Genomic DNA, 12,801 nt, shown 5'->3' with positions numbered 1-12,801 from the left:
CAGACCCTTGTTCGGGTAGGGGGTGGAAAATTTAGAGGGTGCTGAAGGTGGAGGCCTAAACCACAGACTAGATTTAATAGCCTCTTCTAACATTTCCTTCAAGAAGCAACAAACCCTACCATTTCCTTCAAAAAGCAAACAAAACAGGAAAACAACCAAAAAGATTAAAAAACAAGCCAAATCTGTATCTTACAATGCAAACTCACCTGAACAGGCCGCATGGTCCCAAAGAGAGACTCTAGCTGGCCACACCCCCACCTTATCTAAACTTCCTCTTCCTGGTTCTCTTCCTATTGGCAGAGCGAGAAGATGGGGCGGGGAAAGCAGAGCAGAGGAGAGGTGTCTTGTTCAGACTTTAACCTCTTCTCCCGCCGGGTTAGGCATGCATGTCCTCTGCCCCCCCCCCTCCCTCACTGTCCCTATTTCACCCCCCAATTACTATTATTTCTCCTGATCCATATCCACTGACTAGACCTAGCAGCCTCATCTGACATCTCCCTTACTGTCTTCCTTAAATTTTGCCCATGCACTCCCAGCTCCCTCAACAGTGAAACAGCTGGCCTGCAACAAAACCTCTACACCCCACTTCAACCGGACAGACCCTGGTCTTCCATGCCCTCTGCTCAGATTCTGTCTTTAAATCTGCATACTTAGTCTTCTTCCTTTCATAAGCTGCCTCCACTGAATTTTCCCAAGGGACTGTTAACTCAATAAAAAACACAATCTTTTTACTCATGGACCATAAGACAATGTCCGGCCTCAGATTACTATAAACTATTTCCTGGGGCACAACTAGCTTTCCTCCCAAGTCGACCTGCATTTGCCAATCATCAGCCCCTACCAGGCAGCCACCTACCTGCCTTCTCCCTGACTTAGCAGCTCTATTTTTCTCCCCCTCTCGAACAAACTGCACATCTAACCTCTCCTTTCTAGAACTTCCAGAATTCACCTGCTTCCTTCTCTCCTCAATGCCTGCGGCTAAGCTTCTCAGCACCTGATTATGCCGCCATGTATACCGGCCTTGTGATAAGCTAATTCTACAACCTGACAAAATGTGCTTTAAACTTGCTGTACCTGAGCAGAGTGGGCACGATTGGTCGCCCTGTACCCAGAGACTCAGGTTCTGCGGGGTTGGCAACACATCGTATGTTGCCCCTATCAGAAATTTAATACGGCCTTCCTCCATATTCCACAGGTCCCTCCAACTAAGTTTCCTCTTCTCAACACCTTCCCAATTCAACCATTGTCCCTGTTTGGCTTGACCAACTGCTTTTGCCCCTCTTAACAACTCCTCCTGCCTACGCACCTGTTCCACTACAAGCTTTCTTTTCTCCTTTAGACCTGCTTTATTCCACACTGGTTTGCCTGGGCCAAGCCCCAAGCCTCCCCAGCCAAATGAACATTTCCTACTATTTCTGCATGCCTAAGAGCTGCCTCTGCCTCCTGCACTGCTGCCCTTGGGTTCCATTTCCTCCCCCCAGAAGGATTCGGAACCACATTGCTAACTAACATGTCCTTACTCCCAGATAATAAAAGTTCTGTCCTAACCTTAGTGCATTTAAACTCCTCTGTTAGACTGGATACTGGCAGCTGAAGCATTCCTTTCCCATACAAAGCTACATTGCTTAAGCACCTGGGAGCACCCAACCATTTTCTAATATAAGAGCTAACTAGCCTTTCCATTCTCTCTGCTACAGATAATGGGACTTCATATACTGACATTGGCCACATTAACCTAGGATACAAGCCAAACTGCAAGCACCACAACCTCAGTTTTCCTGGGAGCCCTGATTTATCTATTCTCTCCAGCCCTTCTGCAACATCCTTTCTAAATTGCACAACCTGTTCAACATCATTCAGGTCCACATTGTACCACCGTCCTAGACTCTTAACTGATTTCTCCCTAATTGTTGGGATTTCCTCACCATCTATAGCAAACTTCCTATCACTTACTTTCCCTCTGTATATTGAAATACTCCTTGACTTACTAGGCTTAATCTTCATACTAACCCACTTGAGATTCTGACTTTATCTAACAACCTCCTTGTACATGGCACTGTTGAAGTTAGCAGTGTCATATCATCCATATAAGCCCTAATTGGTGGAAGACGCATTCCATTCTGCCGTCTCTCCCCACCTACGACCCACTTGGAAGCCCTAATAATTACCTCCATAGCCATTGTGAAAGCTAGCGGGGAAACTGTACATCCTGCCATAATACCAACCTCCAATCTTTGCCATCCTGTTGTGAGCTCTGCAATACTTGCACACAGTCTGATGTCTTGGAAATATGCTTTCACCAAGTTAACAACTATCTCCGGCACTTTAAAGTAGTCAAAGGAACTCCAAATAAGGTTATGTGGCACTGACCCAAACGCATTAGCCAGATCTAAAAATACAACATTCAAGTCTCTTTTCTCCCTCTTAGCTGTCTGAATCTGATGCCAAATCATGCTAGTATGCTCTAAGCATCCCGCAAATCCTGGTATCCCTGCTTTTTGCATTGTCGTGTCTATCATACCATTCCTTTCTAAGTATTTAGCCAGCCTCTGTGCTACGATACTAAAGAAAATCTTTCCCTCAACATTTAGGAGAGAAATCATCCGAAACTGGCTAAGGTCCGATTTTTTTTTTTTTTAATTTTATTCACTTTACTGATCCCAAACCGCATTTCACCCATCACTGTAAACACACACATGCAACATGCAGTGAACACACAGGAGCAGTGGGCTGCCGCATCAGGCGCCCAGGGAGCATATGGGGGGTTAAGTGCCTTGCTCAAGGGCACATCAGCCAGCTAATGGATACTCCACCGCACCCAAGTTTCTCTGCCAGTCCGGTGGGGGGAATCGAACCCACAAGCCGCTTCTCCAACCTCTAGGCCACGGCTGCCCCCAATGGTGGCATGTCAGGTGGAAGACCTATGTTCCTATTATCCTTTGAATCTGAATACGTCGACTTCAAATACTGTTCAATCTCTGATTTCGTTGCCTTAAGTTGCCCTCCTTTTTCTTGATTAAACAAGCCTTTCACAAAATTAAAGGGGTTCCTAAAAAATGCTGACCTTGCACGTTCCTTCTTCTTTCTCTTCTCCCTAAGGTGTTCTGCCCTTCTGAGTACTGCTAACCTGCTTCTCAGTTCCTCCTGCAACACCTTAATTCCCTCCCTTTCTTCTTCTGACGCCTTCCTCCACTGCTTTCTTAACTGCCTCCTTTCCTTTACGAACTTCTCTATTTCTCTTTGCCGCCTAGACTTGCCGACCTGCACCCTCTCGCCTTTCCTTTTGACAAGCACCCCAAATCTCTCTCGACCATAGGAGTAGATCACTTCTCCAATTTTATCCAATTTCTCCACTACATCTCCTCTAAGCCTGCTTAATATGACTGATAAATCTCCATCAACTGCCTCCCACTCTTTACAATCATTTGCCCTCGGCCACCTAACTCTAGCTTTCTGCTCCATGCGTCTCTCCTTGCCTGGCCTGTTGACCTCAACATAAAGGAGATTAATAAAGGAGATTAATACCTGGACTCCGGTAGTAACAGGAAACACAATTTGATTATTAATGACTGATTCTGGTTTTATTTACATTTTAGAGTCCAGACTTTTAGAATCCGGCTGTCAACAGAATTTACTTTAAAAACTGAATCTAAAATTAGTAAAACAACAAATCAATTAAATCTACAATTTTAGTCACAATCCTGTGAACAGTTTGTCAAGAGATGACAGTTTTCTTTTTAGAGACTCGACAGACAGATTTTTACAGTTAGTATAGAACCTGCATGTTTTCTCCACCTCTGTTAAACAAGATCACGTTTGGAATAAATCTGGCTCAGTCTGGTGTTTGGATCATAACAGGGAAATGTAAAAACAAAAAAAATGAACAGCGAGGGAGAGTTGTTTCAGCAGAGGAGGTTCTTTACATTTTAATTTAATAGTCCTTTGCAGACAAATAACCAATAAAAAAAGAACAAATAGAAGAACAAAAATAATTTCCATCTTTCATTATTATTATTATATTTGTATATTTTGATATTCCTGGGAAATTGTAACAACAATAATAATAAGAAGAATGTAAATAATAATGCCATTTTTGTTAGGATTGAGTTGTATCAGTTTTGTTTGTTGTGTTGAAAAAGAAATTGTAGTTTGTAGTTTGTAGTTCATCCCAACACCAGGCGGCGGTACAGCAGCGCTCCGTGACGTCAAACCCGCTGATCCCAACAAGGAGACGCTGTGTCGTCACTTCCTGCACATATTCAAGATGGAGTCATCAGGTCTGAAGCTGAGTTTCTGGGAGAACGGACCAAAGCCCGGGCAGTTTTACTCTTTCCCCGGCGGCAGCAGCAGCAGCGTGTCGGGAACATCATGCGGGCCGGTCAGACACACACTGTGAGTCATCCGGTCCGGCAGAACCGGAACTGTTCGCTGTAAATTTAACCAGAACTTTGGCTGTCGGTTTCGGTTTGTGCTCCGCCGCAGTGCTGTATCATCATGGAGAAACGATAGCTAATATATGCTAAGCTAGCTGCTTCTTTATATACATCTGTTTTAACGCCTTCACAGATCAGAATAGATACTTTGTGACTTACTTGATTAACTAAAATAAAAGACGAGAATGTTTCTTACTCATGAATAAGTTGGCGACATCGTAGTTTGGTTTGGTTCGTATAGTTTTGCTGACTAATTGTTAGCTGTGTTAGTTAGCCGTCAGAGGAAACTTCAGTTTCCAGATGTGAAAACATGTCAAAGATGTCAAAACAAGACGATTTTCTGTGCTGAGCCCCTGGAGGATGACGTCACAGCTCGTTCTTTTTCTTAGTTATTTTTTAATTTTGAAGGCTCCAGTTTTGTTAAAGCATCAAAGTGAGTTTGTTAGTCCGACGAGAGCAGAAGTTGCAGTAGATATCCGGCAGGGTCATGGCAGGAGATGCAGCTGTAATCAATAGTCCAGGTTCAGCGCTCTCCAGTAATTATGGAACACACAGTGATCCTTGCCTCATTAAAATTCATAAATCTCCAGAAAAAAATTAGATGTTATGACTGCTGTGTGCACAAGATAAAGTCTCATCTGTAAAAGCGTTGTCCTTCAGTTGTCTTTTCATTAACTATCAGAGAAGCACTGAGGAGAATAAGACGAGAACAAACCTCTTGTCTGTCTCTCTGCAGTAACCCAATGGTCACCGGGACGTCGGTGCTCGGCGTCAAGTTCACCGGCGGTGTCATCATCGCGGCGGACATGTTGGGCTCGTACGGCTCTCTAGCTCGCTTCAGGAACATCTCACGTCTCATGAAGGTGACGGTCGCTGGTAGCAGACATCAGGTAGGGTCGTAAATAAACGCGTAGTGTTGACAGTTTCTGATCTGTTTCAGGTGAACGGCAACACCATCCTGGGAGCTTCAGGAGACTACGCTGACTACCAGTATCTCAAACAGATCATCGAACAGATGGTGTAAGCCTTTGCTCTGACACGCACACAGAGCTCAGAGTGTGTTGCTGCTCTGCGATGAAATATGAAGGCTTCCTTTTGTTTCCTTCTGGTTGTTTGTTCTCTGTCAGTATCGACGAGGAGCTGCTGGGCGACGGTCACAGCTACAGTCCGAAGGCAGTCCACTCCTGGCTCACCAGAGTGATGTACAACCGTCGCAGCAAGATGAATCCTCTGTGGAACACCGTGGTGATCGGAGGTTTCTACAACGGAGAGAGGTTAGAGCTGTTTCCTGTTGTCTCTTCTTCTACTCTCTGTCTTGCTTTGTCTCTGTTTAAAGAGGCTGCATTATGTCCCTGACTTCAGTCAGTTCTCTGTGTCTGAGTTATGTTGAGACTAAACCACGCTTTGTGACTTAACCAGTCGGCTATCTTGCCTCCCTCCAGTTTCCTAGGTTACGTGGACAAGCTGGGCGTGGCCTATGAGGCACCCACAGTGGCCACAGGCTTTGGCGCGTACCTGGCTCAGGTGAGTGATTTGGTTCTCTTCCTCCTGGCGTAAAGCTGTCTGTACGCTGCAGCTGGAAGTCTGTATTGTGACTGCAAATCAGATCTGATGGGTGTCATCCGCAGGTGTCCTTGAACCCCTGAATGTCCATGAAACATGTGTCTGACACATTAATGTAACAGCTGTAGATATTAGATCTGACACGCCTGGATCCAAATACTGAAGCTCCTCTTTCAGTTTATAAGCTAACATTCTTGTTGTGATGTGAGTGAAAGTTAAACTAGAGAATATGACCCCTGAAACTGATGTGAGATCATCTACAGAGAAGAGGTCTCACTCTGATGGAAACATGTTGCTCTGGTGCTAAAGAGGCTCAAAGTTTTGCATCACAGGCCACAAAATTGTAGCAAGAGTATGAAACATCTGTTAGCATCTCTAACAGCCACCGCAAATAGCACAGTTCATCACTGAAACAGTCATGTGACTGACAATCCAAACTTTAATAAGAAATGTTTTCACATGAACAATTTTCTTTATGTGTCCGTAATGTTAAACTGCAGGAACAGAACGCCTGTGACTACAAAGCATCCAGATATTAACCCTCCTGTACAGGAGGTACAGGATCAGCTCTCTGTTAAAAGGGTTGGATCCCCAGAGTTTTACCCTAATAGGTTGTTTCTGAGGATTGTTTAAGATGCTGGACAGGAGACACGTCTACATTCTAACTGCCTATTACCCAGATTACCTGATGCTTAAAATAATCCAATGGCCATTGTGTGTGTGCGCGCGTGTGCGTGTGTGTGTGTGTGTAGCCTCTGATGAGGGAGGTGGTGGAGAACAAGGTGGAGATCACTAAACAGGAGGCTCGGGACTTGGTGGAGCGCTGCCTCAAAGTGCTGTACTACAGAGACGCTCGCTCCTACAACAGGGTGAGTTCACGTCACACTAATTTGGTGTTACAGGCAGCATCAGTAGAAACAGCGAAGGCAGTAGAAAATTAAAAAAACAAAATAAGAAGTTGACTCATTAATTTTCTGAATCGACTGATTGATTAATGGACTGATTGTTTCGGCTGTGCTTGTATAAACTGTTGGAGTTAAATTTCTTACAAAACATCAGATTTTATAAACTCTTCATATGTTTGTGTGACATGATTCAGCATCCCATTGTATTTTCTTTTGTACACACTCCATATGGTACATTTCTCAAACACAACTTTCACACTCAAGACTCAGGACTAATACTGCACAATCAGCTGACATTTAAAATCCAGTTTTAATTAATTCCCAAACAGCACAGGCAGTCTCTCACATTAAAAGATATCTGATACAACAATTTACATGGCTAAAGGATAAAAACAAGTGCAACAATGCTGGTGGGCAGAATAGCTTAATCACTTTTAACCCACACACTGCAGTGCAATTGGTTAGTTCATAGCCGCAGAGAAAACGGCAACAAACCGTACAAAAGTAAAATCAAGTTTTTAAAGGATTGTATTAGTTGTAAGCCACATACTGTATGTTCCCATTTTACTGCAAATGCATGAGCAACATTTTTAGAAATGCATGCAAATATTTGGTATTTAATGAAATTATTAATTGTACCTAGCTCGTCCCTGAAGATTAGTTTGGCAAAACAGATATCCCAGTCTTACTACAAAATAAAGCTGTATCCAATTACACACACAATCTGTAAGTAATTAAAGCTGAGATGGGTGGTGGAGAAGGAGAAGACCTCAAAAGACTCAAGTGAAGTACAACTACCTCAAATTTGTACTTGAATACACTACTTGAGTAACTGTACTCTCCACCACTGACTGATCCCAAGTCTGCTGTTTTTAAAGTTAAACTGTAATAAAACGCCATTTACTTTTTAACCTTTATTAACTTTTTTGCAGTTTTACTGTATTATTCATTTGTCATGGTTGGAGTTATGGTGTACTTTAAAGATGATCACGATGGTTAGGGTTAGATATAATTCAACAAGGTTAAATCTAAAAATTAGAAAGCAAATCGCCTGTAAGATGGTCGAGGTAGTTTTATTTGAATTTGCCTGGAGGGGTTTTACAGTGTGTACAGCCGACAACAGCGCCTCTTCTTAGACCCTCGTTTCAGATCAGAAAAATCTTCCCAGAATCCCCCTTTAACAGGGACGAGATGAATAAGCTCTGTACATTATTTGTTTGTAAATTAAGTATTTTCACAATCATTTTGACCATCTGTCATTTCAAAATGCCAGTTTTCTTTTTGCAGAGAAGGAAAAGTAAAAAAAAAAAACAAAAAAAAAAACAGACCGTGTATTTACATCATGTCATTTTACAAAAAGGGATTTTTAATGTGTCAGTCAGGATGGCTGGCTCTTAATAATGTTGTGTTTCTATTTTAGTACGAGATCGCCATAGTAACAGAAGAGGGTGTTGAGGTCATCGGTCCTCTGTCCTCTGAAACCAACTGGGACATCGCTCACATGGTCAGGTAGGGTCAAAGGTCACAGAACGTTCCTCTGAAGTTGCTCCTGATAACAGTCTTTTCAAAGGAGGGGGTCAGTTTCAGCAGGAAACTGACTTCTTCAACATGATGTAAATCAGAAACTGGTTACTGGTAATCATTACAAAAGAAACATGTCACAGTAATATATCACATTTGATGATATAACTATTGATCCCTTACTATTGAGAAATTATGTCATTACATACAGCAATAATAGCACAAATAAAAAAAATATAGTAATGGAGTAATACAACGTGTTACTAATAAGATCTGGCTTATATTATTACAATCACTACATTATGTAACACGTTACTGCTGGCTGTTAGGTGTTCAGCAGCTGTAAAACATGTCAAACCTGTAAATGATATTGAACACAAGAAGTCACACTGTTAAAAACAGCAGGGGTCAAGAAACAGAGGCAGCCGGTCCACTTCCACGGAGTCCGCCATGTTTGTCCATCATGTTTTTACAGTAGCCCAAAACGGACAAACTAAACACTGAGTCTAGAGAGCGACTTCCAAGTGTTTGAGCAGCCACTGAAGGGGAGGGCGAATCCAGGGGTGGACAGTTGGTTGCAATCTACAACCTTACCACGAGATGCCACTAAATCCTCCACACTGGACCTATAATTCATGTTTCTCTCTTTCTCTGCAGCGGGTTTGAATGAAGATGAGCTGCAACTGATGAAGCCTTGCTGTTTCTCTGCTGAGTCAAAAACCAGCTGCTCCCGAACTTATCTTTCCCAGTTTAGTTTTTTTTTTTTTTTCTGATGTTCATTGTAACTTTTGTATAATGGAAAATAAATGTGATAAACACAAATTTAAAAAAGTCATGTTTTTCTGGTTTTGTGTGTTTGTGGAGATGAACGTGGCAACCGCTTGAAAACTTTGAAGAGGAAATTACAGAATTCAAAAATAAAACATTTAAATGTTTGCCCATTGAATAACACATGTCACACTAGTGTAAACTCTAGGTTGTACACTGCGTAGCTGGATACTACTATTTAAAAAAGTGTTTGCACTTTGCAGTGAGTACATGTGATCCAAGAAATGGGTTATATATTAATATAATGAAGTTATGAATGCCTGCAGTCCTGCTTTCCCCTGGACTGTATAATAGTCATACATATTCAATATGTTACATACATTTGTGCAAAATATATATTTGAAGTATCTTTGCTTGCGCTGTCTGAATATGACGGCTGTTGCTATGCAGATTTTGCAAAGTAAATTCATCTGTTTTGTAACTGGGCAGACCAGGAAAACGCGTCCAATCAAAATAATCCCTGTCAGAAAAATAATTCTGCTCGGCGAATGAGGTTTCACCCGCTTTTAGTATCCGGGTAGATTTGTCACAGCTCACCAATCGGAATAGGCGTTGGCTTTGTAGTCAGGCAGACATAACATAGTTGTCCAATCACAAAAAAATCTGAAAGGGGATTTTTGCTGTATCTTGGCTCAGGTACTTTCTTTTTCTTTTTTAAAATAAATACTCAAATGAGACTCACTTAACCAACCGTACATTAATACCAAAATAAATTAACTATTATAGGGAAATATTTTGAAATTACAAATGGCGTGTAAATCATCTTAACGGGGTCTTTCAGGGCTTGCTAGCTATTGCTATCTGCAACTAGCTAGGGTAGTTAGCTGCCTATTACGTTTAGCAACGAGCTTCTGGTTAGCCACGTAGTAACGCGGCAAATGTCAGCGTTAGCCGAACCGATACTAATTTCCCTCATGGGAAGCAATTTTGTCAGTCTCTGCGGGATTCAAACGTCGTCAAATAATCCAGCTCAAGTGTAGAAGTGTCGCTCCTTCAGTCAGCTAATGTTGAAGGTGTCTGTTGTCCGCTAGCTAGCTAGCACGGCACTAACATGTTTAGCTGGGTCCGTGTGTGTGTTGTAATAGTAAATGGCAGGCACATGACCACCGGCCCTACGCCTGCTGTAAACACAGCAGCCAGGCATGACATGGGGAGCGCGGCTGTCACATTTCGGCCGCTGGCACATTTGCGTTTCTGTCTTACATGAGCCGGTGTGTGTGTGCTGAGCGTGGCCGGCTGTGTTTCGCTCCAGTGTTACATGCCTGCCGCTCCGGGTGTAGTAGTAACGTTTAACGGCACCGTGACAGCCGGCATGTGACACTACCCAGCAGCCAGTGGGCCTTTTTAACCGGCTGTGAACGCGGAACCGGACTGAAATCCGAGCTTTTTAAAATGTCGTATGATGGTGAAATTGAGGTGCCGCGGTGTCAGGAGAGAGGTGGGAGTGACCCGTCTGTCTGTCTGTCTGTCTGTCATCTGGTAGAGCTGTTATTGACCCTGTGCTGAGAGAAACGATCCAACAAACTCATGTAATTCATCTAATTATTGTGTCCGCCACTGAGTTAGCTGTATTTTTAAAGTTACTCCTGTAAAATGCGGTCTTCTTATTTCTCATGTTGCTGTAAAATGTTAAAATCATCTTATTCCATCCGTCTGAGATACACAGTATACACAGTATACACAGTATATACAGGATGCTGTATTGCCTTTTTCCAGCTCTTCTGTCGTCTATATGTGACACCGAGTGAAACATTCAAACCAAAGACTTTGAGTTCTATAAGGCATCATTCCCCTCTACAGAAATCTAATATAAGCTTGACAAATATTAATACTGCATATGTTTATGTATATGGATACGCCTTATTGTATGTAGCTCGCTAGCCAAAAAGGTGACTATAATCCATTTTAAATTAAATCTGCAACACAATAAAGTATGCAAAATGTCAAAGGTCAGAATACATTCTGAAGCCACAAATTATTCAATTAACATTCTGTGTATATCAGATTTTCTGTGGTCAAAGTCGTCCCGACAGGTTTGATATCTGCGGGAGCTTCGGAATCTCAGCTAAAATTTGAAATAAAGATTGAACAACGTTCGGTAGCACGTCGTGATGTTTTTATTTTTTTTTTTAATCAATCATCTAAAACGGAAAAAAGAGAAGAGTGAAAAAGGGGCCAGCACAAGTTCTAAGTACTCAAGTTGATGTCTTCAAGTGTCTTGTTTGTACGACCAAAAGCCAAAGATATTCAGTTCACAAAGTTGGAAGACTGAGAAAACATTCGAGAAGCTGAAGCCAGACAGTTTCACAGATTCTCGCCAAAAGAACTGCATCAACTTAACAAAACTGTTGATGATGAGTTTTCTGTCCAGTAATCAGCATTTTACTTTAGGAAAAAACAATGGTTTCATTTCTTTGACAAAAAGAAAAACATCTCAACTCAAGGTGCCTTTAGTAGCTTTTTTAACAACATGTCACGTTGTCCTCATGGTGGCAGATGAGTTTACTCAGTTGCCGTGGAGATGACTCCCTGTCATCGCATGAAGTATGGAAATCAGTACTCTGAGGGTCTCGGTTTGTGTGTCCTCCTCAGATGGTGGTACTCAGCACTGGTTAGTTGGTCCAGATGTCGGAGGACCAGCGGCACCAGCGGGCCGAAGCCTCCCGGCGGGGGGAGGCCGGTCTGGAGGCGGGGGAGGGCGACACGGAGCCCAGCATGCTCTTACAAAAACTCAAGAGCAACATCTCGTAAGTCGACTCTGCTGTGAGCGTGTGTGTGTATCATGAAATGTGTAAAGAAACAAATCAGTTTATAGTTAATAATGTCCTGTCGTGGTTTCGGGATGTTTAGCTGCTGTCTTTGGAAATTTCATGATTTACATTGATCGCTGTGATCATCAATATCTGACCAAAATTCAATGATCAGTACATCCAAAGTCCATCCGACCACCGTCTGATTCCAGGGAAAAGAGTTTAGTGCTATGTGTCTGCACCGACGCCCCCTGAGCAGGTTTCTGATTGGTGTGTTCTCTGTCTTGCAGTAAGAGTGTTCAGACCAAAGTGGATCAGATCCTGGTAAGAACCACACACATCACATCACATCAAGTGAATGATGCGACAGTCGATTAGTGATGTGTGCAGGCGAGGGGGAGCACCTCGCCTCAGAGCTCAGGTGTGATCTTTTCTGTCCTTTTTAACAGCAAGATGTTCAGCGTTTCTCCGACAATGACAAGCTGTACCTGTACCTCCAGCTGCCCTCTGGACCCAGCTCCGGAGACAAGAGGTCAGACCTGCTGCTGTTCACAGAGATGTAGTGAGACAGGAAGACAGATGTGTGTCATTCCCTCTGACTGTGTGTGTGTGTGTGTGTGTGTGTGTGTGTGTGTGTAGCGGTGGTGACTCCAGTTCATTCAACACGGCTGACCAGCTTCACACCTGTAACTGGATCCGTAGTCACCTGGAGGAGCATTCAGACACCTGCCTGCCCAAACAGGACGTCTATGAGACATACAAGTCAGAAGAACACACGGAAACTGCACTTTGTGAGGTCAG

General features: G+C 42.9%; 2 protein-coding genes across 2 annotated transcripts in view; both read left to right on the top strand.

Annotated features, from left to right (window-relative positions):
* Positions 1 to 4,249: 4,249 nt before the first annotated feature.
* On the top strand, positions 4,250 to 9,190 carry psmb4 (proteasome 20S subunit beta 4). Its single transcript, XM_041954774.1, has 8 exons — positions 4,250 to 4,392; positions 5,170 to 5,296; positions 5,374 to 5,453; positions 5,561 to 5,707; positions 5,876 to 5,957; positions 6,749 to 6,865; positions 8,322 to 8,410; positions 9,080 to 9,190. Exons 1-8 carry the CDS (start codon positions 4,265 to 4,267, stop codon positions 9,090 to 9,092), a joined length of 783 nt encoding a protein of 260 aa, XP_041810708.1. The 5' UTR covers positions 4,250 to 4,264; the 3' UTR covers positions 9,093 to 9,190.
* A 660-nt stretch (positions 9,191 to 9,850) lies between these two features.
* rfx5 (regulatory factor X, 5) overlaps positions 9,851 to 12,801 on the top strand; it is an 11,041-nt gene continuing 8,090 nt past the window's right edge. Inside the window, exons 1-5 of the mRNA XM_041954746.1 lie at positions 9,851 to 9,886; positions 11,843 to 11,997; positions 12,291 to 12,324; positions 12,450 to 12,532; positions 12,640 to 12,762. Coding sequence (XP_041810680.1) covers positions 11,876 to 11,997; positions 12,291 to 12,324; positions 12,450 to 12,532; positions 12,640 to 12,762 — 362 coding nt within the window. The 5' untranslated portion in view covers positions 9,851 to 9,886; positions 11,843 to 11,875. The remainder of the gene's footprint in view (positions 9,887 to 11,842; positions 11,998 to 12,290; positions 12,325 to 12,449; positions 12,533 to 12,639; positions 12,763 to 12,801) is intronic.

This window comes from Chelmon rostratus, chromosome 16, assembly GCF_017976325.1.
Source record: "Chelmon rostratus isolate fCheRos1 chromosome 16, fCheRos1.pri, whole genome shotgun sequence".
In the NCBI taxonomy this organism is placed as follows: Eukaryota; Metazoa; Chordata; class Actinopteri; order Chaetodontiformes; family Chaetodontidae; genus Chelmon; species Chelmon rostratus.
The sequence above is the reverse complement of the archived record's forward strand: the minus strand, read 5'-3'. Positions and strand labels throughout refer to the sequence as shown.

Excerpts from the sequence above, each read along its gene's own strand:
- psmb4 (XM_041954774.1), top strand. The coding sequence starts at position 4,265 with ATGGAGTCATCAGGTCTGAAGCTGAGTTTCTGGGAGAACGGACCAAAG. Across the intron at positions 5,297-5,373 it reads ACATCTCACGTCTCATGAAG|GTGAACGGCAACACCATCCT; the intron begins GTGACGGTCGCT and ends GATCTGTTTCAG. Across the intron at positions 5,454-5,560 it reads CAGATCATCGAACAGATGGT|TATCGACGAGGAGCTGCTGG; the intron begins GTAAGCCTTTGC and ends GTTCTCTGTCAG.